General features: G+C 41.2%; 1 protein-coding gene across 1 annotated transcript; it reads right to left on the reverse strand.

Annotated features, from left to right (window-relative positions):
• Positions 1–5052: 5052 nt before the first annotated feature.
• On the reverse strand, positions 5053–19238 carry SGPP1 (sphingosine-1-phosphate phosphatase 1). Its single transcript, XM_065755667.1, has 3 exons — positions 18654–19238; positions 8949–9038; positions 5053–6109 (listed from the first exon to the last, which is right to left on the reverse strand). The coding sequence occupies exons 1-3, from the start codon at positions 19236–19238 to the stop codon at positions 5558–5560; spliced, it is 1227 nt and encodes a 408-aa protein (XP_065611739.1). The 3' UTR covers positions 5053–5557.
• Between the last annotated feature and the right edge of the window lie 4877 nt (positions 19239–24115).

Raw genomic sequence — 24115 nt, forward strand, 5'->3', positions numbered from 1 at the left:
TTTAAAATAAGAGCTCTCCAGAAGGTGGAGAGGCCAGGGCTGACAGCCACAGAATTTCTCAGAATACTCTCACTGTATACCCTTGTCTAACATGGAGAAACCTGTGTTATATTTTATGGATACTCACTTTTATCAGGGAATACAGAACAAGAAAAATATATGCATAGAATTTTAAAAGCTAAACTCCAATATGCACAATATTTTCTATATATATTTATATATATAGTACTACAGATTTCATATAAATCAAGTATAGGCCAAATTTCAGCCTAATTTTAAGTGCATTAAGTTTAATACAAAATCCCCTTCAGTCTTCGCTGTCTTTGCTCTCACCTTCCAAGCTACTAGCTTCCAAGCTATCTTTTTCAGTCTAGGTATTACAAATACCCCTGTTGTCAAATGTATTTCCATTTCAGGAGCATCAGCCCTGACTTTCACTGGACTTTCTAACAACAAAGGTCTCAAAAAAAGCCCTCAGTGACTAATTCAGTCACATAGTTCAGTCTGAACTGCTAGGGTTTCTAATTGACACTTATGATTAATATTTTCAAGGTAGAATTCTCCTTTGTACCCTTTGTACTCTTTGATCTTAATTATACCCTGCAAGCACATTCCACTTCGCTTCATTTTGTTAAATGGACTCTTAGCAATATGCAAATTATTTCAGGTGCAGAACTAAGTGCAAAAAACATTTTCTAATGCATAATTAACTTGCTTCAAACTCAGCATCTGATATGAGCGCTTTAGAGAACACCTGAAGAGTAATATTCTCTCTGCCACATGATACCTCATTTTGTTTCCAAATTAAGTTTTGTTTGCCCTTGTTTCACAAAGTAACATAGGAAGAACAACATCAGCGACCCAGCTTCTATCCATCTGACACATTAGGTATTTACAGTAAATTTTAAATAAGCTCATATATCAGCTGGAACAAAATCACACTTGAGCTTTCCTTCAGAGTAGAGGGGAAAAACTTCTTTACTTTGAAGGTAACAGAGCACTGGAAGATTCTGTGCAGAGAGGTGCTGGCAGCTCCTTCTCTGGAGATACTGAGAAGCACCTGATGCTCTCCTGTGTGCACACTGGCAGGAAGCCGCACGAGCAGGGGGCTGGACCACGTGACGTCCAGAGGTCCCTTCCAACCCCTACACTGAGTGATTCTGCCAAAGACCTGGCATTAAATCATTCAGTGCAACTTCCTGGCACAAAGAAGTCAAAGGCTCCTCAAAGTCATTTGCAGAATACAGCAGTAAATTGTATAACCCAGAAATAATTCTACATCTTAAACCAAAGATAATTACAGAAAGTTGGGTCTCAGTAACCAAGAATGAGTTCTCCTGCCATTATTGCAGCTACTGACAGCATTCCAGGATCCTGTTACTCAGCACTGCTACGGTACAGAGGAAAAAATATCAACTGCTGCCCAAGTACAACCAGTTCCAGCTCCCACAACTTCCAAGTTAAACCCTTTAGAAGTCTTGTAAAAATTGGGCTAACAGTTCTTAAGAACAGACTCCCAGACCTTAAAAGCAAGGACATGATGACACACACACACCTTAAAAGGTAAGTCACTTAATGCACTCTAATTACTGGATGCATTCAGGGCTCATTCTCAATGACATACGAATGGAACTACATGCAGAAATCCCAACATTAATAGGAGCTCAGCAAAGGCCCTCGTACAATTGAATTGTTAAACATCTTACATGTGTCAATCTCCCTTTTGTATTGAGAAGGCAAAAACTGAAATAGAGACAACTCTTAACATAACAGATGTATTTACATACAGCATGCAAGGCCTGTTGTATGTATTTGAGCAGCTAAAACAGCCACTAACAGCCCTTAAGTATTTACAAGTTCAAAACAATCTTCACATAAGCAGCAATTGCTTACAAGAAGTTCAGGACACAACTTGGGAAATAAACAAGAAATGTGTAAAAAAAACCCAACAAAAGTAATAATAAAATCTAGTAGCAGAGGAAAACGTGTCAGCTTTTAAAAACCTGGACTATTTAACACTGTTGTGGTAAGAAGCAAACAACACCACACATCACATTCAAAGACACCGTTTATAGAGAAATACATCTTTCTGGTATCAGGTTGGTTGTTGCTTTTAATTTTTCCTCCAGAAGAAAAGCTGTACCAAAGATTTTAAGTAAAGAAGATACAAACTCCCTTCCTTTGGTTTGCCAATTTACCTTGATTTTTTAATTTTAATTTTATTTAAATTTGCAAGGTAAATAAGGCAATGTGACCAGGAGCTGAAGAGCCCCACGGGAGAAAGATGCTTCAGCTGCAGTGCACAGAATAGAAAGCAAAAGTAAGAGCTTCACTGTAAACAAGAAACTTCGTTCACAAGCAACGATCCTAGAGCTTGCACATGTGTTGCATCGTGGGTTAGTCCCATTTGAGGGTCAGGAAAAAAAAAATCAGACTACGATCTCTGACAGAAAAAAAAGAACTGAGTTCCAAACTGCACTCTGCACCACAGTTAGCTTCAGTTTTGCATTTCATGTGTAGTCAAATGATCCCAGTTTAGCTCATATCTTTTTCTAAAATATGTGCATCCCTATTTGCTTCAGTAACGTAGTTTTATCTCAAGACTTCATAAATCAGAAGAACTATGAGTCACATGTGAGTAATGTTTGTGCTCCACCCCATGAGATGTATGAAGTATATTTTCCTCCTGAAAAGACACTTAATTACCTTTTTAAAGCTATGTTAAATGCATTTATAAATAATTTGGCACTAGCTGGTGCTCACACCAAAACCATTTTTTCAAATCCAACTCCAGAAATAGTTTAGGGAAAAGAAAGTACTCTAGTTTTGTCTGTTTTACTGTAACTGGAGGAATCTTAATTCATTATTATCCAAAAATAAATTAAGATGAAAATATTTTAATTGCTTTTTTCCCCCCCTTTTTTTCTGCTTTATAATAACAATTCACACCACACAGTGTTTTGTGCTAAACTGCCCTTCTGAGCCTAGCCCCTTATAAAAGGTGAAAATAGAGGAGGAAGAGTTTATTCATGTAAACCTCAGAAAAGTAGCTGCAATCTTAGCAACAGGGCAGTAAAGGTGCTGTACAAAGCAACACTCCAATACACATCTCCTACGGACTAAACAACGTGGCACATGGAACATGACACTGCAGTTACCCAATGTGATGTACAAAAATATAAAATATATATTTGGAGTAACCGTAGAATAAGCTGTAGTGCAACTCTCCTTAGGCAGCTGAAAGCCCTACCTGCACTTCCCCCCACTCCTTCTAGGTCAGGTTCCATTAATAGTACAACAGAGCAAGCACAGCTACCAAAGACATTTTAAGAACACTCTTCTTTTGTAAACTTCAAGCTCCTAGAAGTCAAATACGTACCGTAAAAAAATTAGTTTTTGTTCACACATTCTTTCTATGCTACAGTTTAAATATGCTTTACTACAAAATGTAAAGTTAAGACGTCCAATGAAAATATGTCCTAAATTTTAGGAAACATCCCATCGTTGTCGTCAGACTTCAGACTGCTTCAAAGTAATTGGAACCACTTGTTGAGGGCTTCGAAACATAAGGCATTTTGTGTTCATCCCTCCCAGCTATTTACTCATTGACTACTTTAGTGCTCAAAGCCAAACCAGAGGAAATGAAAACCCTCCAAACCTCGGGAACAAATTTATCTTTGTCATACATTCAGCGTAAAACCGCAATAGGGGAAGAGACAGAAAAAAGAAAAAACAAATATGCACTGAAATAAGCTGACCATCTACAAGGTGAGACCTTTTCTGCTGTAAAAGAAGTTCAACACCATCGATTCTTCTGAATACATTCATAGCTGTGCATTCTGAATGCACATGACAACTGTCCAATTTCATGCCATTTATTGCCAGTGCACGGTATCTTGGACTGCTGCGAGGAAAGAGATACAAAGCTTTTCATTTACATATTAACAGTTCTGAGCTCATATCTCCGGTGAAAAGAACCTCCTGATTCCCAAAATTTTCTAAGAAAATGTAAGCTTTGTCTTCTAGCTAGATGATTCCCTGACCAAATTATGGGTTTCCCAAAGGAAACGTCGTGATACAAAAGTAACTCCCATCTGATCAAACAGTAAGACAGCTCTTGCTGCAATTCCGAACATGGAAACAAACCCAGTAACAGTAACAGACAAAATGAAACTCAAAAAAAGAAGCAAATACAATTACAACTAAAGGGTCACACCCTGCTCATCGCTGTAAAACCAATCGTGAGAAACTCCAAGGTGCACAACAATAAGATCAGATATGCACAAACCATGTATGAAATGACCACAGTGTCTTCTGAGTGCTCATACCAACCTGTGGGAATGCTGAATAAATTCAATGGGATCATTATCTTACAGCTAAGTTGGGTAAAAGCAATCATTACCTTTTAACACAGTATGTTAATGAATTAAAATACTTTGGTTTTTTTTCCCCCAAGAATAAGGACATTTTCTAAACGTATATCTAAAAAGCACAGTACTTCTCAGTCAGGGTGCAGTACTACGTGAGGTCCCTTTCGTACCAGAATGGAGTATTTTTATTGTTTATATTTTCAGATAAGCTTTAACATCTCTCCTTTGTAAAAACCATCTCCAGAAAAATATACCCTCTAAGTGGCTTACAATGCTCATTAAAAATACTTACAAAGAGGTTATTGTCCATTTACAGTCCCTTCCATTTACAATCTCATGAGGTCAAGAACACAATTCTTGCATCATTTCATGTATGCAATTCAAACAGGCTAAACCATGAATACTCCAGTTCACTTGAGCCACGTCAGCAACACGGACAGTCACCATTTAAAAATACCTGCCTAATTTATGTGATTTTGAACAAAATAAGTCTTTTTACATCACAGTATACATGGCATTTCTTAATTTAGCAACAGAAAGGCACAGTTATTAAACTGTAATATACAGTACCTGAATCATACATGCTCTAGTTTCATCTGCCACCAGCGCCAAGCCAGACAATTTACTCTGTAGGGGATGCTGAATGAGCTTCTATTTGGTGGGGCTTTCTTTTAGGAAAAACTCAACCATATTCCAAGTTTGGTCCATTAAAAACTCCTACTAGCCAAAATATATTAAGCCCAACTTTGGGAGATAACTGAGGAAAACCAACTTAGTACTAAACGGTCCAACAACTTGAATAAGTTACTATGAAATGCAAAAAAAAAAATCATGAATGTAGCTTTCTGATTAGCTGTCAGACATACCTGTTAGAGCATCAACATATACAGAGACAGCATGACAGACATTCCAGATACATTCATTGCATCACACACAGACAGACTTGGTGACAGCAGCAGGGCTAGACATAGCATTTATAGACTTCAGCACTTCTCAAGGTATCCAGCTTCTGGCCCCATACCACACCAGAGATGTGCAAGGTCCTCTAAATGCTTTGTCTGCTGCGTACTGCTGTGGAAGTGAAGACCCTGCTAAATCCAAGCTGGCCAGCCTTCCCTCAGCAAACCTGTGCACCTCTTCCAAAAGCGATTAGCTCTGTTCTTCCTATCTTAAGTGCCAAATCTGCATCAGGAAAGACCAACAAAACGGAAGACGCAAGGAACAACAGACATGAGGGAGAACCCAACCATCCCATACGTAACATAGCGATAGGGCAGCTCTACTTCCATGCGCTGTCTCGCCTTCCGTACGTCGCCGTGTGGTATGCGGAAGATCTTACATGCCAGCGGAATAGTGGCTTTCTTCATTGCTATTTTTGTTAGCAACAGAATTATTACTCCAATCAACAACCGTAATATGGCTTTCCCAAACACAGTCACGGTGAGAGAGGAAAGGGATAAAGGCAGTGCATCAAGAGGGGGATCTAGTTTCACACCCATCATGTGGTTAACGTGAGAACCACAGGCTACTCCAGCACCACAGCCCAGAATCTGAGCTGTGTCTCCTCGTGAGGTGCTCCACGTGTCCAGAGTAAAAGAGAAGATGCCCAGGGCTAAATGCAGACTGATGATAATTAGGGGTGCATACTTGTAAGTTAAGTTGAAGTCGTCAATCAGGTCCACAACTGGATGGAAGACAATTAGGATGAGAATGGCATACAGAAATCCAGCAATAACATCCTGTCGAGGAGAGAAAAAGATGCTTTCAGCATAGGAACTATTTTAAAAACATAAGTTACATTAGCATGGAGACAAGTCTACTTGTAAATTTCTATCTTTTCATATTTACTGGATGTGCCTTTTTTTGTTAAGGGTAAAGTAAGGAATTTATTTGATCAAATGAAATTGTAGAACTGCCTAACTGCTGACTACATGGGCTGGCAATGAATAACAGTAAGGTAGCAGAAGAATACTGCAGCCACATGTTAGAGCAGCTGGGACTCCACACAACTCCAGATTCAGAATAAGCAATAGCAAAAACAATAAATGCTTCCAATTGTTCAACTACTGAAGTAGAGAAGGGGAAGGAAGTACTGTGGCTTCATACCTGAAATTCAGTTTTATTATTTCATAAAAGCATCTTCATGAAAACGTCCCTCTTCTTATTTTTCAACTTATTACTAAATTTCAGCTACTGTTGATTAATTACTCTGTTGCACAGAACTACCTATGAATTCTGTCACCTTCACTTGTTAATAAGCCTGTTGAAGTCTTTGGCCTCTAGTGCTTTCATGTCTACAACTCACCTCTATCACATGATTACCAGATTTCCCATGCAAGCCAGGAGGTATGATTTCCATCTGCAGCATTTGTACAGCTGTCTGCAATCAATCATTTTTATTCACTTCCACTAATTAAATGCTTGATAAAAGCTCTAATACAATTTGACTGGTACAAATTTCAGAAGACTTGCTCATTTCAGAAGTCTTCCACAATTTGCCACCCTAGCCTCAACATTATGCAGCACACTTCATCTACATAATAGGTAACAAAATTAACATGATTTTAACTGAAACACATTTTAACTCAAACACTGCAGAGATACTGAGTTCTGAGTACCCCAGCCTACATGATGCATCGTTACTTCTTGCATGACTTGGTTCTGGAGCACTATCTGCCTTTAGCTGAAATAGCAGTGCATCCCAATTGTCCTCCATGCAAACAGTGCTGACCTGGTAAGCCTCCAATTGCCAATGTAAATCAGTTCAGCTTTCCCCCAGCTGCCTTATTTTCTCTTGCTCCTTTTATGCTTCCTCCATCCTCCAACTTGTTTACTCACTACCAAGTTTACCACTTCCTGTCAGCTTTTCTCCTTTCAACACGTAAACCTCCTTAGCCATCTTACATTCAGATTGCCATTTTGTAGTGTTCTTTTGTTTCCTATTCATATATTACCTGTGTTCTCGAGAATGAGAACTCTGTTATTCATTTCTTTTGAAACTTTGTTGAGTAAAACTCCAGCATATGCTTTGAAACCCGTGTGCACGCTGTCAGCCACTCTATTATCCTACAGAATTACTTCTGCTCTGAAGGGGAAAGGCAGCCTACACTTGCTACCTTAGCCACCCATTCTGCACCTACATCTGCTGGAGTATAAATTAACAGAAACTCGAGATGCATTTTTAGTTACTGCGTCAGTTCTGCAAGTATCCTGCTAAAATACCATGTACAATTTAGTTGAAGCAGGTGTGCAAAAAGATCTGGATCAGCCTAAAGGAATATTTTCCAAGAGAGATACAGAGTACCTCAAGGGAAGACACAAAAGCCTTTTATATACAAACATTCTGGAACAACAAATACATACCTAACATTCCACTGGTACTTCAATAAATGCACCAGACAAGTGCAGGAGGCATTTCAAAATCGTTCCAACTGTGGTTCAAGCAACATGCCTCATTTGAGTGGTCTGTAATTTGGTTTTGCTTGTACAAATATAATCAGCTCAGCCTACATTGCTCTGTCACACCACATCATGCTCTAGCGATCAATGCATGCAAGTCTAAAGATGGTGGAAAAAAATCCAAGCAGGAATTACTTTGCCACAAAACAAAACAAACCGACCAGCTTTCACATGCAGTTCCCACTCCACTTTTGTCACTTGCAGGACTTTCCCAGGCCTCTGCATTCACTATAAACAAATTCCCAAGACTGTTCAAGCATTAAAGATGACGTAATAAAATCTGAACTCTACTGAATGAAGGCTGACTACAAGCTTTTTCTCTGCACTGCAAAAAGCCTGAATGACAATTCAGCCACGCAAACTTTGGTACAGATTATTAATGCAGACTGTTTCAACATAGCTCAGCAATTTAACCCTTCTTTACATCATGCAACAAGAGCAAATGCAATCTTAAATACGTAATCAACCATTACTAGTATTCTAAAAACACTGAAGAATAAGAGGTGCACATTACTGTAAATCGTGACAATGCATTTATTTATATTTCGCTTTATTTCATTCAGCTTCTAACACATTCTGAGATCATCTTCTCGATGACTTTCTGCAGAAGCCACCAGAACTGCTACTCAAATATGGCAACCAGGTAATAACATCACTGTTTGTATTGATCTCAAATTTAAAAAATGTCAACTTACAGAAACAATAACACAAATAATGCTGCAGAAACCTGCTAGAAAACTGCTCCAAGCTGTTCAAGTCAACTGACCTTTATTGGAGCATCCCGTTATTATAGGAGAGCCTAATAATACAGTTAACATGTCTAAGTGACTTGTCCCTTTCTATACATGACTCCTGTATGCTAAGAATAGCCTACAAAAACTGAGTACACATTGCAGATCACATTGCAGCATGTTTTCTCCACTGAGGAAATGCAAGTATTCTGTTCCTGTAAGTATCCTACACATCCTATATATCCTGTCCTGTATCCTGCACGAGATACTCCAAAATAAACAATATTAGATACAATGAGTGCACCATAAATACTTGTGTGGTGGAACTTATGAAGACAGAAATTAACAGAAGTTGTTAAAATAAAAATTCAGTATGATAATCTCTTACCAAAATGGAATGCATTCCCATATAAATTCTACTGCAGCAAACCAAAGAACACCAGCAGAACGCAAGGATCAGTCCAAACATAAGGGGATACTGGCAGGAAAAAAATGAAAAGATTGTATTAGTATTTGGGAAAAAAAATAAATCACTAAGAAATCTATGATTAACTGCATGAATGTAACTTAGCAACCACTGATAAATGCATCTCATGCTTACCCCTTTTTCTTGTCCAAGTCTACCCAAGCCCACCTGGTACCTCCACTAAGGCTGCCATGAATTAAGTCAAAACATTATAAAAACCAAACTGCTTCCAATTTTTTCCTTGTCCTATTGCACTCAGGCCACATGAAATTCAGGGTGTTAGGATTTTGGGGTCTGGGCTGTTTCGTTGTGGTTTTGTTTGTTCATTTTTCCCAGACAAAGCAGGAGCAAGTTAACAGATCCTTATAACAGTCTCACCAAGCTATGGTATTCTAAGTTGGGAACATAGCCAGAGTTGATCCTTGCATTATAAGCTGTGGAACAGTTTCACTCTGGGTAACTGGTAACTGGTACAGCTTATATTTGCATTATAAGCTGTGGAACTGGTATTTCACTCTGGGTAACTGATACGCTGGTATTGTTAACAGATATCCAGGCAGAATCTAGTAGCTTTACCTTTCTCATGATAAAGCAGAACTCAATAATTTACTGCTGAACTCAATACCCTACAGACTGTTTTAGAGGTTCTGCAATCCATGACTCAATCCCTGAGCACCAGTACTAAACCCCTAGCATAATAATCTTAGATCTCTAGGAAGTCGTATAAATTTCTCTTACAAGCCATGTTACTTAACCAAAGCCCATCAAATTACCACTAAGACCTTCTGTCAAAAGACAAACGTTTTCATCATTATAAAAGCTCTTCATTAGGAAAGAACAATTTACTTGTTTATAACAAGCATGTAGCAGGAAGTGTGGAAACAGCATATTAACTTTTATAGATTTGGGATAAAAGACCATGTACTACCACCTCCACTTCTTACACCACAGTAAGAAACTCTTTCCTCACCACTGCTTTGCAAGATGTTGTATAAAGCAAGACACAACTTCCCTTTTTCAGTTGTAAAAATATTTAGCAGTTACATACAAGAAGCAGTCACAAGACAAAGCATTTCCAAAATTGCTTCACTTCCTATATCTTGATATCGTTGCTTTCATAAAGTTCTTCATTATTTTCAACACAAGCAGTTTAGATGTATGTGCTACCTCAGCACAAATAAACGAAATCTCTGGCCCTTCTCTTACTCCCTCGATGCAAGATGAAGGGCAGAATACCCACTATCACACTAGAGAAACATCTTTAATTCACTTAAGTTTTACACTCTTTGTGAAGGCTGTTTAACAAACTCACAATCTTCTACATCAGTATTCCAATGAAAGTTTTGAGAAAGGGCAGTGATGGAGCACTGGCACAGCTGCACAGAGAGGTGGTGGAGTCTCAATCTCTGGAGATATTCAAGACCTGCCTACCTGTGCAACCTGGTCTAGGGAGCTGCTTTGGCAGGAGGTTGGACTCAATGATCCCTGGAGGTCCCTTCCAGTCCCTACAGTTCTGTGATTCTATTAAAGCATTGCCAATTTTCTGTATTATCACATCCTTCTTTGAATTCTCAGCTGAAGTTGATCTTAACAAGACAAACCTCAAAGAAAAAATTCCCAAACTAACAGAAAATCAGGAATTTTACATTTCACACATGAACAGGTTCTACGTTAAAAGCATTTCCCTGTGCCGCATCTAGTTTAAACTGATTATTGAAACTACGAGCCTTTTTTCTACTGTAATTGTCTGCAAACTGTACCCAAACAAAATTACATTCCTAATAACTTCTCTCTAATGGAAAGGAAGGAAGAAGTTCAGAAGCTGGAGCTTTGACAGGAAGACTAATGAAGTGGCAGGATCAGCAGGCTACGGCAGCTAATGATACTGTGATAAGTTTGGATTGTGCAGGAGACAGCACAACAGCAAGAGCCTCAGAAGAGGGGGCACAAAAAGAGGCATCCACGAGGAGCCTTGCTGCCAGAGTTCTCAGCAAGTCATTATATGCAGCAGGGAAAGGAGGAGAAATTCTGGCAATGAAGCAATTGCTCTCAGGAATTCTCAAGAGAGAGGTGTTAGGGGAAGAAGCAAGCTGTACCACTAACTCCACCTTTGAAGAAAATTTTGGAAAGAATACCTGGCTCTCATACTAATAATTATTTTTTAAGATGTTTCATGTTATTGAGAACAGGCCTCCATTAAAACCTCTAAAAACACTTGACACTTGTGCCAAAGCAAGTGCATCCAAGAGCTCAAAAGCTTCCCTATTGCGTCCCCAATAAAAAGCCAATTATACATCCTACAGTGGTTCACATATTCTTAAGCGTAGAAGAATTTTTAACTGAACCCAAGCAAATCACTCTTGCTGCAGCAGTTTTAGTATGACCCACCAAGAAACATGCCTGCAGCATTAAGCACACTCTGATTTTTGCTCCTTTTATTGCATGATGCTGATACTTGAAGTCCTAAATCCAGACAATTTCTTTGCACCCAGATGAGCTTACTCAGCACAGTGTATATCGCACAAAGCTGTCTCCAGCCCACCATAAAGAAGCAAAAATTATTCTAATTTCCACTGAAATAATATTCCACAATGAAGCAGTTTTGTAGATCTCTATGATTAGCTCCCACTCCACGTGTCTCCTTCTGTGCTCCCAACAGGCACACGTGGGCAACTGTAGGGTTACCCAAACAGCTACGTTATTTTATGGACTGATACGAAAGGAAGCTTCAGATATGCACATTTATGTATAAGACATGAATACAATTTGACCTATGAAAGGTGTTAGCCTTTCATCTGGCCTGCCTTAGTCCAGGATTATTTCTGTGCCTCCGTGCATAGCACATGCAACTGATATGACCTTCCCAAACCCCAGAACCCATCATTGGAGCATCACAAAGTTGTAAGTACGCTTCGGGGCTCCAGAGTCCCCCAGATTTCTGCTAAGGAGGTCAGCAGAACAACCTCCCTGATAGAACTAAAATAAAGCATGATATCTTGCTTCTCTGGGGCCTGTTTTCACTCCTACCTTTTAAAAACAATGCCGAAGATCAAGAACTCTCAAGCAGGTCCTACCAGTTTGGTGTTCTACAAGCTGCCTCGAGGTGATAAGGCAATCACATATTTTGTTCTCACACAAGAGATAAGTGCACCAGGTGACTAAAGAGAATATTAACACTCTCACACACCTTATAGCTCAGCACCATGTCAAGTTGTACCACCACCTGGAGACATCACTGTGATTGTTAAAAAATAATAAGAAGCATTAGCAAGTATTTTCCAGGTGATGTTTCATCTGGGAAATAATGTCCCATTTCAGTACGTATACATCCACACTCTGCAGTAATACTATTCATAAGCTCCCACTGCCTAGGCATATGAAATCCCCCAGTATCATTCATCACCTACTGGCATAACGCCTCAGGGGTATTAACATGTGTTACCAGCCCTGCTTTACAACCGTGTGCTTCACACAGCTCCTCTCTCAATCATAAATGAATCTTCAAAGAAAAACCAGCATTGTAGAAATGATGCTTTTGCCTTAAAATAGGCACATGTTTTAAAATGTTCACATTAACATTCCATTAGAAACAAATCTGGCGTTCACTGAACACATGCCTATGTAAGCCCTCTAATAGCAGGTATCTCCATTGCTTCTATGTCACATCAACAGTTCTGAATACGTGGAATCTTTGTTGAACTGTGTAAAGCATTTGTCTTTCTAAAGTAAAAAAAACCTTGTAATTTGAAAATCTGAACCTCACATGAAAAAGCTCACACTGTGCTCAAGCTGAACTTTAAAATCACATATTGACTCCAAGCCAACATTCTCCTTGAGGAAAGCACCCACACTTTGCATTAGATCAGATCACTGATAACCAGCTTGCACAGATCTTTTTCCAAAGGCCAGAATGAGGCTTTGGTAACACGCATAAACACGTAGCACACCAAATACTCTAAGGAGAAGCAGAGGCAGATGGAACTGACAGTGATACAGAGCACAGGTGAAAAAGAAATGCAACATGTAGTCAAGTGACAGCCACTGGCATTTTGGATTTTAATGTCTGCATTGATATGTTTCTTTGAAGGCAAAGTGTCCTGGTTTTTTTATATACAAATGAGGGACAGATCTGGAAACAATGCTGTAAAAGAATGAAATTGGACAGAATAAATGAATTGATTTACTGAACTCACACATGAAGTTAAAGGTCTGGGAATAAAGCTGACTGACTGGAACACCGACCTTCCTCCAGGCCTCAGTTTTGTTCCCACATCCAGGAACTTGTTTTAACGAAGTACTCTGAACTAATGGCACAGTTTGGAAAACAGCAGTGAATCCACTCCCAGGTAAGCTCCTGAGCATTGTATGCCTTATGCTTTCAGTGGAAAATTCCCATTCTCTTGAATCACATCCTCTGAAGAGAGCTTGCAAGCTTCTAACTGGATCACACAGCAAATATCCTCCCACCCTTTAATCTGACTTTATGCCAAGAGTCTTAATAACATAACCATTGTTTAGAAATGCTCATAAGGAAACAATCTGTCTGAAAAGCTTTGACCTAGGTCAGAAAATCTTTCTTTTAGAATGGAAGATTTGTTAAACATACTCTAGACGCTCATTTCTTTACAATTTCAAAGCACACTCTGTACTGGATAAGCTTCCAGTACACATAAAGGGCTCCAAATTACTTTTCAACTATATTCAATGTTCTGTGGTACAATTAAAAAATCACTGAATAATAATTCAGAATCTCAGGTCTCATTTGGGCCAATTAGAGGAAAGAAGGCAAGCAGCAATCGCAGCACCACGCGTTTAGCGGGCGGTCCGGGCTACGCATTGCTGGCAGTCATCTGAAAAGCTATAAACAACTTTGACAAAAACGACTGAGACACTCTTTGGTCAAATGAGTACAAAGCAGAGCATTATTTTCCTTCTTCCAGTGATGAATCCTAACATCAAAACGCATAAAAATCCAAATGCTGCACGACATTATTAGAATGTCCTCTTTAAATTCCAAGATAAAGAATTCAGTGCCATCCTTGCAGGGAACTACGGGTTTGATTTTCCACTAGGTATCTGAAATCAGGAGTTAACATGAACATAAGCCTGTTATTTCTCCTTGCAAGCATCACAAATAACCTCCGTCAATACATCCTGCAAGAATCACCTAGAACTTCCTCTGTTTATACCTAAAAAATGTTTTTTTCTGCAAACTGATATTCTACACTACTTAAAAATTTGTTTACACAGAACTGAAAAATATTTAATGCCAATCAACAGAATTCCTTAGGACAGGCTGGAGCCCTAGCAGAGACACCCAATGGATTTGTAACAGGTGGCTTTGCTCAGCTTAGTGCAAACTCATAAGAGCACGTGAATCAAGCAGGCCTCACCATTTTTCTCCAGCTTTCTCCACAAATAAGCTACAGACATTCTCATGGGCCACAGAATATGACAACTCAGATACACAGCACAGGGCAAATTCCTCCAAATTCACAATTCTGTCTCAGGATTCATCTACTGGACAAGTATTTGAGGCTTTCAGATCTCCTCTTCAGCCTGCCTTCTCACATCAAAGGAGTTCTAGTTTGATTGCTTAAGAAAAATGTAACAAAACCCAGACAAGCATGCATCCTGCTCTCTGTAAAATTCCCATGACAGCAGTGTTCTGATGAGACTATTCAGCCAGCACCAACAGTTAATTATTCCCCATTCCTGGGGGTATCTAGGAAGTCAGCCTCTTGAAATAGAAGAAAGAGGCAAACAATTCTAACAGTAAAATTTAGTAGCAGACCAATGGAATGACACAACTCAGTGAAATCCCAATACAGGCCCTGTCAAACCCAACTCATTTCATCAGATTCGTCACCGCTGCATGATAGAAATAATGGTGCAGATGAAAGATTTCTGAAAGGATGTTTGAGTTGGTGCCACACCACACACTCACACTAGCTGTACTACGAAGAATCAACACAGCATTAAGTAAATGAAAACTACAGAATGCTTTGAGGTGAGTCAGTCAAAGCAACATTTGCAGAATGGTTGGACTCCCTCAAGTCCAGCTGTAGTGCTTAATAGGCCACCACTCTCATCTGCAGAGTCACTGTTGGCAGGATTTGTTTATACAATACAGGCAGATGAGTACACTGAGAGGACAGTGCTGTCATGCTCACTGATCTAAACCACTTTGCAAGATAAGCCCTTCCCAACAATGCTCGTTAACACAGATGCAAGTTACTCATCGATCAAGGCTCTGAACTCCCACTGAACATCAGTTTAGCCAAGTTGGCTCAGCAGCCTGCAGCTTCTGACACAGCTTGAGAAGGCAGAGCCCTTAAGCCAGAAATTGTAGCCAGAGCCAGGGTGAGCACTGAAGGAACTTTGGGAGAAAAGTGGTTTCTGCCCCACTGAGCATTTGCTCTTTTTTTGCCTCCTCAAAATGAAACAGCAAGGTTATGACAGTTAAGCTGTCACCCTAACTCAAGCACAATACCTAACTGAAATCAGCAGTTCAAAGCCATCAATTATAATTTAAATAAAAAGTCTTTTCTCCCATAGTTTCAGATTTAGGCTTTTGGAGATCCGGTAGATAACAACTAGCAGAGTTCACACCAGCTCTTCCATCCCGCTCAGGACTCTGTTTTGAGCCAACCTGCACCTAACTGTCAACATTTCAAAGAAGGCAGGTTTCCCCCAGTGTGACAAAGGAACAGCATTCCCTACATTGTATCAGGATCTACAGCCTCACTGTTGGTCCTTAAGAATCTGTCCTCTTCTGTCAGGGTATCAGAGCATTCAAGATGGGAAGAAAAGTATCACCTGTAACATTCCTAAATGGTTGATTTGAGCTTTGTAATCCAAGCTTACCGAAATGCCTTTGTAACAGGTAATGCTTCCAACTGGGATTTAAAAAACAATATAATATTTAATAAAATGATGCAAGTAGAATCAATAGTTTCAGGCAAGCTCCCATAACAAAAGGAAAAAGTGAGAAACTACAGTCTGCACTAGAAAGTGATTGTCACTGAACTCCTCTGTGAAAGTGCCACAGCCACATTTAAAATACACCATCTCTCCAAATATTTTACTTCAGTAATTGCACTTAAAAGTTCATACATCAGCTTTGCTACATACAGCCTAAACTCCTTCTGAATACTACGTGAAACTCAAGTAGCTTGAATAGGATTAATGATGGACATTGAATAATAAGAAACCTCAAACTTAATTCAACAAGTTCAAAGTAAATCATTGGAAATGAAAATGTTTGTTTCCAAATGAGTGATTTGGACCTTACCTAGAAAAAAAAAAGAGCAGATTTGCTTTGTTCTCTGTATTGTTTAAGGAAAAGGCTAACAGACTGTTTGATTGAGAAGTATTACACAATACTAGGAAGCTATAACCCAGTGAAAGCAAACTTCAAATAAGTTACACAGAAAGTGATTAGCTTTCACTTGAGGAAGCTCTCCTGGAGCAGGAGATCTTTATTAAAGCCCCTGAAGTGTCCAACTCGGTCAGTTACTCTTACTCCAGGAAACCCTGAGACTTACAACTGTATCTCCTGAAACTCAGCCTCATTACACGGCAATTTTCATGAACAAACAGCACAAGGATTTGGAGTGCTATTTACCATGATAAGTACTGTGTTAATACTCACAGTGAGCACAGAGAAAGGCCGTCTCCAACATTTCGAAACAAGTTTACAATCTAACCACCTGTACATACACATCTGTAACTTAATTGCTTGTCACTAATAGCTTTCCAAGTAAGACGGATGCCAGTTCCAACTGTTTCTGTCCGTGGAGGTTTTGGTTTGAGGCATCTTTTTGGTGGTGGCTTTTGCTTTTTTTGTTGTTGTTATTTAAGTCTCCTCTATTTGCAAAAGAGTACAACAATAGAAAGTTTTCATACAGATCCTACACCTTTTTCAAAGTCAGTAAAAATGGAAAGCAGCAAGCAGCACTACATGAGTAGTTTAACTTGTAGGTTAGAGACGTACTGAAAGACATTCAACATCCTGTAGGTAAACTTTTAATAGCTAGAAGTAATTTTTAAAAGTCAGAAAGCTTTTAAATGGTAGAAGCTGCTTTCAGAAAGGTCTGTTTTTCAGACTCGTTCCATAAGAAGAATGAATTCATCCAAAGACTTGCTTTGCTCCCTTTCTTAAGTGTAAGTGAAGAACAAGGCTGCATGTATATAACTTCTTAGGACACATTCATTACAAATGTATCTAGTCAGCACAACATTTCATTGATGTTGTAGAGCTAGCAAAGAGGAGACTCAATCCAGTTCACTGGCAAAAGAACTATTTAACACACTGTCAGTCTGCTGGTTTTATAAAAGCAATCAAGGCAGGTTCTGCTACCCATCAAAATATATTTTTGCCCAGCAAAAAATTGACTATTACTACTAAATGAGTTTTCCTACATGAAAAGGAAAAAATCTCATTCATCCTTTAATTGACATCACTGTCACATATCTAAGAAAATATTCAGATTTATATAGAGAGCTGTAAAAAGCAATTTTATGATGAAGCAATTCAGTGACAGAAATTCAAACATTTATTTCCTGAATGTCCACAAAGTGTGACCCACAAATGCCTGCCAGGCTGTAGCAGAGCAGGCCATCACGTTTTCCTACCAAAGAATAAAAATCCCCAACAGCTTTCTTTCAGGCACGCTGCACCACCTCACAGATGTAGATATGTAAGCTCTGATTAAAGAGAAGACAAGCACGACTCAAGTCTCCAACCTTCAACTCCTTCCTTCCTCTTGGGCACTCATTCAATACGCTGAGATAAAGCCACAGAGTGGAGATTGTAAATCATAACTGGAAGATAACAGTTCAGCTTCTGCGTACAGCTTAAGAAAAGATTTCTCCTTAACAGCACACACACACGGCTTAAAACAGACAAGTTTCATAACAGTTTGTCAACATTAACTGCTTAAAAGTAGAATTATTACTTCAACTTCACACACAGAGCCCTCAAAACCCTACGCTGAAAGTTTGCAACCTGGGAAAGCGTTCTGCCTCGCTTACTGGAGGAACTGGTGCAGTGATTGAGAGGCCCGAGTACGGGTTAGGCTTCCTTTGGAACCCCTGCTGCTGACCATAGCACAGTGTGTGCCACAGCCCGTGTGCACAGATGGCCAGCAACGTTCCTTCGGCTTCATGCACTGCCTCAAAGTGCAACGGACCCTGACATTTGCTGACTGCGGGTTCTGAAAAGGTTCAGAGAACACGTCCCGCTAATTATTGCCACATTAATAGCTGTAAAGCCATCTGAAACTAAGCGTAAAGCATCACTGGTTTACGGGATATAAGGTAAAGGCAAACTGATTCAAGCTACAGAGTGACTCAAAGCAAAGCAAGCTCAGCAAAAAGCCCTTTAGTTCCTTCCTGGCTCCCCACCAAATTCTCAGTCAGTAGAACCAGAAGCCTACACAAACATCGGATGCCTATTGCAAACCACTACAAGAGCAAAGCTGGAAAACCTCACGAGAACAACGCGTCCGTTTTTATTGTGGACTTGTAACGCGTGCCGAACTCATCACTCACTGTCAGAAAGGGAATAAAAAGAAAGGAAACGCGGTATGCCACAGCCGCGCAGGACGGGGAGCTGCGCGTTACCTGCCAGCGGCCGTAGCTGAGCAGCAGCAGGGCCAGCGGGATGGCGGTGCCCGACATGGCGTGGGTGGAGGGCATGCTGTACTCGGAGTTGTAGAAGACCTCCAGCTTCACCACGGGCGGCGATGCGGGCCGCGGCCAGCGGATGATATCCTTGGTGCACTGCCCCAGGTACATCACCCACACCCAGATGATGATCAGCCTGCGGCCCAGCCACGCGTCCAAGTTCCAGATGCAGAAGGGAAAGAAAAGGATGTAGAAGAGCTCGTTGCCCAGCTCGGTGCCCAGGCTGAAGAGATAGTAGAGGAAGCGGCTGCGGGTGCTGAACTCCTGGCAGCCGTCCTCCTCCGTCAGGGAGTTGCGGCGCGGCCTCCGCCAGGGCTGCGGGGGAGCGGCCCCTCCGGGCACGGCCCCGTTTCCCTCGGGATGCCGCCGCCCGCCCGGGGCGGACCCGCCGTTCGCCACCGGCCCCCGATCCCCGGCCCAGCCCGCGGGGCCCTCCACCCCGCACAGCCGCTGGAACGCGGCCACGCCGCGCGGGTCCCGCAGGCGGGCGGCCAGCTGGGCCAGGCGGCGGCACGCGGCCATGGCGGGAGGGACGAGGCCGCCGCGGCGGCGGGCTGAATGCGGCCCGGGAGACGAGGAGCTGAGGGGGGGAGTCGAGGAGAAAGCGGGGCGGCTCACGCCCGGAGCGACGCTCGCCGGAGAACGGGACGAAGCCCGACCGCGCCCGCCCAGCGGCGCCTGCGCGCTGCCCCCATCCACACGGGCGGAGCCCCCCGGGGTGGGGAGAGGGGGATCGGGGGGCAGTCCTCGCGGCGCGGATTGGCCGCTGCTCCCTGTAGGTCCCGCCCACAAAGGAATGGGGAACCAATCGGGGCGCTGCCTGGGCAGCGTGCCTCGGCCTCGAGCGTGAGGCGCGGAGGCGGCTGCGGGCGGGAGCTCGGTGGTCCTAGGACTGCGCTCCGCAGCCGTCCCATCGGGCTGGCTGTCCTTCCCTCCGCCTCAGGGCCTCAGCCTGGCCTCCTGGCTGTCGTAGCAGTTGCATTTGTTGACTTAATGTTGCCCTCGTACGATTGTACCTTGCCATAAAATCCGGTGGTTAAATGCGTTAAACGCGCTGCCACTCCCTGCTTTGTGAGCGGCACAGCTGAAGTGAATGGTCAGGATGGAAGCCTTCCTCACCCGGAGAGGAAATCCCATATGGAATTCAAATAATAAAAGTTGGAAGGGACATGATAGGGAGGTGATGGTCTCTGGACTCAGAGGCCGCTCCTCGAGAGCTGCGCTCAGTACTGAGCCCCTCACTGTGAGAAAGACATTGAGGCCCTGGAGCGCATCCGGAGGCAATGGAGCTGTGAGGGGTCTGCAGCACAAGGCTATGGGGGCAGCGCCTATAGCAGTGATTGGAAGCAGCTGCTGAAGGTCATCTCAAAGATTAACAGAGGCCTGAGTAGAAAATGGCCAGAATGTTGGTAGAAACATCCCATCCAAACAAGGAGCTCAAGCACGGCAGTGTATCAGATAGCCAAGTGTGTGGAGGCTGTAGCTATCAGATATAAGGCTAAACCCTGGGAAGATACTGGCACAGTGAGGGATTTAGGGTTAGAATAAATTTGCATTTACAAAAGGGCTCTGCCACACAATGCTATGACAGAAAAAAAAAAAAAAAAAGGATTAACCAATGTATAAACAATGGAATAAGACAGTGTTCATTGTACTTCTTGTGTCTGGCCTCAGCAGTGCCTTCCACAGGACAGCTCATACACTTACAGTATTCATTTCTGAAGGAGAACATTGGGAAGTAATAGAGCAAATGCTCAGGCAAAAGATTCTGGTGGTTGGGGAAAAAAAATGCATTACACTGGGAGGTTTTAAGGACTAAAGCTGTTAAAAGTAATCTAAAGGAATTGAGAAGTGACTTGACTGTAGTGTATAAGAACATTCCTGGGGGAAAGTACAGGATATTAAAGGCCTCTTTAATCTATTGAAGAAAGGCGTAATAAGAAGCAGTGGTTAGAAGCAGGCATTCAAATATGAAATAAAACACACATTTTTATATGGTTAACCACCAGAAACCATTCCCAAGAGAAGCTGAGGGTTTTTTTCATCATTTCATGTCTTCTGTTGAAGATTAGATGTATTTCTGGAAATTATTTTTTAGCCAAGCAGAAGTTACACTTCAGTTTATTGGATGAATGCAGGTTGAAATCTGATGGTTTGTGATACGCATTGCATCAGGTTAATCTAGTGGGACCTTCATGTTTTAAATTTTTAAGGCCCGAAGCAGACATTTCATTAATAACCATGAGCATTAGAATAATTATCTTTTTTTTTTTTTTTTTTTTGCTTGAAATACTTCTGCTCCATAAAAAGCTGATCGGAATTAAATGTCTGACTGCAGAACATATTACTGAGACAAGTTCTGGGGGTTGTGGCCCTTTTACTTCCCAAATTTACACTCTTGGGGTTCCTTAGGAAAAGGATCTCTACATTTCTATTTAGATTCCTAATAGATCCTTACACAGAAATTTCACATGAAGTCTGGATAACGATCCTCCTACATCAATTATGTAAAATTGCCTCTAGGCCAAGAAGTTCAGAGAGCACCGAATGAATCCTGATAGATTTTCTGTATTGTACATTTTATATATTTATATGTTGCCTATGTTTGCATTATAGAGTCAACCTCACATGCAACATTATGGTAGCATAAGCAACTATATTACCAATGGAAAGGCTGCTGTTACCAAAAGAGGGATGAATGAAAGATAAGCAGAGTTTCAGATCAGCAGCCTGTCAGAGAAACACACACAAAAACCCACCCCTGAAACGATACATGGTAAATTTTGCCATCTTGAGATGGAAGGTGTGCTGCCATTTCTCTGCCTTCTGAGAAATGTGCAATACTAATCCTGCAAGATATACATGCTTCCTAATTTAAATGCTTCCCTTTTTTCCTGGCTCCTGAGCAGAAAATGCAAAAGCAGAAAAACAAGCTGCTGCCTCCTTTTTTTTTTTTTTTTTTTTTTTCCCACGGCCAAGCCACAATCTTCCTGTAAATACAGAACAAACTGAAATCTGTTAATTAACTTGATGATGAATTCTGGAGTGTGATCTGAATAACTGTACAGGTAAAACAGTCACTGTGGTTATAAAGGATGCAGTGAAACTCGTCTTTATGGTGTGCTCTCAGTAACATAAAAAAAGCTCAAAGTATGTGTGTGTGGTTGAAACTTTTTACTTCGACTTTGAACTATTAGTGTGAAAATTAGATGGCACTGAAACTGAGGAAGCTTTTAAATTACTTTTGTGTTTTTGAAGCGAATAACTGCTGTGTGGGCACTCCAGGACAAGCGTGCAGTGCACCCTACAACTGAGTTTTTCCAGAAATGTGTTTCTTTTTGCTGGCTGCAATAGATGGACCCAAAACTGTTGTACATACCTTTCAGCTGATAGTGGAGGCGTGACATTGTACCACATGCATTTCCACAGTTGGCAAACCAGCATACTCACAGCTACATTCCCAGAGGCCATAAGTATCCAATGGCACAGCTGTGGGAATGGATGGCCAAGGAGGTGCAGAACTCATCTTGCTCACAGCTGCTGCCGTGACCATCCTATAACATGACAGAAACAGAATCAGCACTCTGACAAAGTTCTTAACAAAGTTCAGCATTCTAACAAAGCATCTGTTTGTTAGTGCTTTTTGAAGAAAATTAAAATCATTTCCCAGCATGATGGAGGACAGAAAGGACAGGCTGTAGAGGTCTGGATTCCTGTGAAGTCGTTATTGCAAGGCTTCTAGGATTTTATTGTATTACTGATAATGTTAACGCACCTAGAGTCAGAGGCAGGCTTCCTTTTAGATCATTTGGATGCAAACAAATAAATACGTGTTTGTTGCTTTTGAAAGAAATTTGCTGAGTTGAGTGCCCAGATTTGAGAAGACAAGAGTGTTTTTTGTTGTTTTTTTGTTTGTTTTGTTTTGTTTTTTAAAGAATTTATCTTGAATAACACATGGGAGAATAAGGAATTACGTATTACATACTACTTCCAGTTACCATGGTTTAGTAATTACCACTCAGGAATTCCAGTGAAAGATTTTTCAATAGAACTTACAAGAATTTATCTATCTTTAGTAAAAATATGAGTAATGAACCACTTTACTGGCTATGGGTAAGAAAATGTTAGGTAGTTTGGAAAGAATAAGGATTGGTTCTTCTTTTTCTTGTTGCTATTCATTGCTATGCTATAAAGTTTACCAGCTGCAATAAAAAAGGAGTTCAATGACCTACTGCAATCCACTAAAGCCAGTTTGGCCTGGCTGTGCATTTATTTCTGCTGGTCAAAGCTAGAAGTTGAATGTGTAAGAGTGCCTTGTTACTCTTAGTTTGCTTTCATAGCATTTTCTCCATACCATCTGCTTTAGTAAATTTGTTAATTATTTTAGGCAACTATTGTGAGTTATGACACTCATCAGTTGTTGCAGTATTTTAGTGTGATAGGGGAAGGTCACTGTGTGCTCAGAAATCTCATCTGTTGGCAGAGCAGACACATTGAGTCATGAAGTCCTGAATAGCTCAGTGGCAGGAACATCAGCAACAAAAGCAGAAAGCCCAAGCTGTGTTTAAGTGGCGAATGTTTCACTTTAGAACTTGGATTTTCCAGGGAGTGAACTACGGTGACATCTGTGTGTCCCTAGTTTACCTTGGGGTGGCAGAGCATGTGTTCCTGTGGCACAAGATGTACTTTTTATCACGCTGCTGCCTCACATGGTGAAGGCTGAGTGTGCCCACAGTCACCCAGTCTCCCCAGCTGTTCGTTTTTTTGTTTTAATCCACATTGTTGTATTGGCACATGGAAATACAGTGACTAGGTAACTGCATGAGATGCAGAGAGTAAAATTTTATGACTTGCTACAGCAAACAGGAATAAAAAAATTAAGTAATAAAAGAGGCTTTAGTGTTATGATCTCCCCTGCAAAGCCATTCTGGGAATGCAGTTGTTATCACAGAATCACACATAGGATCACAGAATCGCAGGGATTGGAGGGGACCTCAAGAGATCATTGAGTCCAACCTCCCTGCCTGGGCAGGTTCCCAGAATAGGTCACACAAGTAGAAATCCATCCAGGTCTTGAGTGCCTCAATAGGAGACTCCTCCACAACCTCTCTGGGCAACCTGTTTTAGTGCTCTGTCACCCTCACTGTAAAGTTCTTCCACACATTTGTATGAAACTTTGTATGTTTTAGGCCATTACTCCTTGTCCTGTCGCTGCGCACCACTGAGAAGAGCCTGGCCTCATCCATTTGCCTCCCACCTCCCCTTAGATATTTATAAACATTAATTAATTCCCCTCTCAGTCTTCTTTTCTCCCTGGGCTGAACAGACCCAGGTTTGTCAGGCCCTTTATCATCTTCGCGGCGCTGTGCTGGACAATTGTATTGTATTCTTACTTGTTC

Source organism: Cyrtonyx montezumae, unplaced genomic scaffold (genome assembly GCF_038088225.1).
Source record: "Cyrtonyx montezumae isolate F1298 unplaced genomic scaffold, pur_monq_1.0 scaffold_10, whole genome shotgun sequence".
Taxonomy (NCBI): domain Eukaryota; kingdom Metazoa; phylum Chordata; class Aves; order Galliformes; family Odontophoridae; genus Cyrtonyx; species Cyrtonyx montezumae.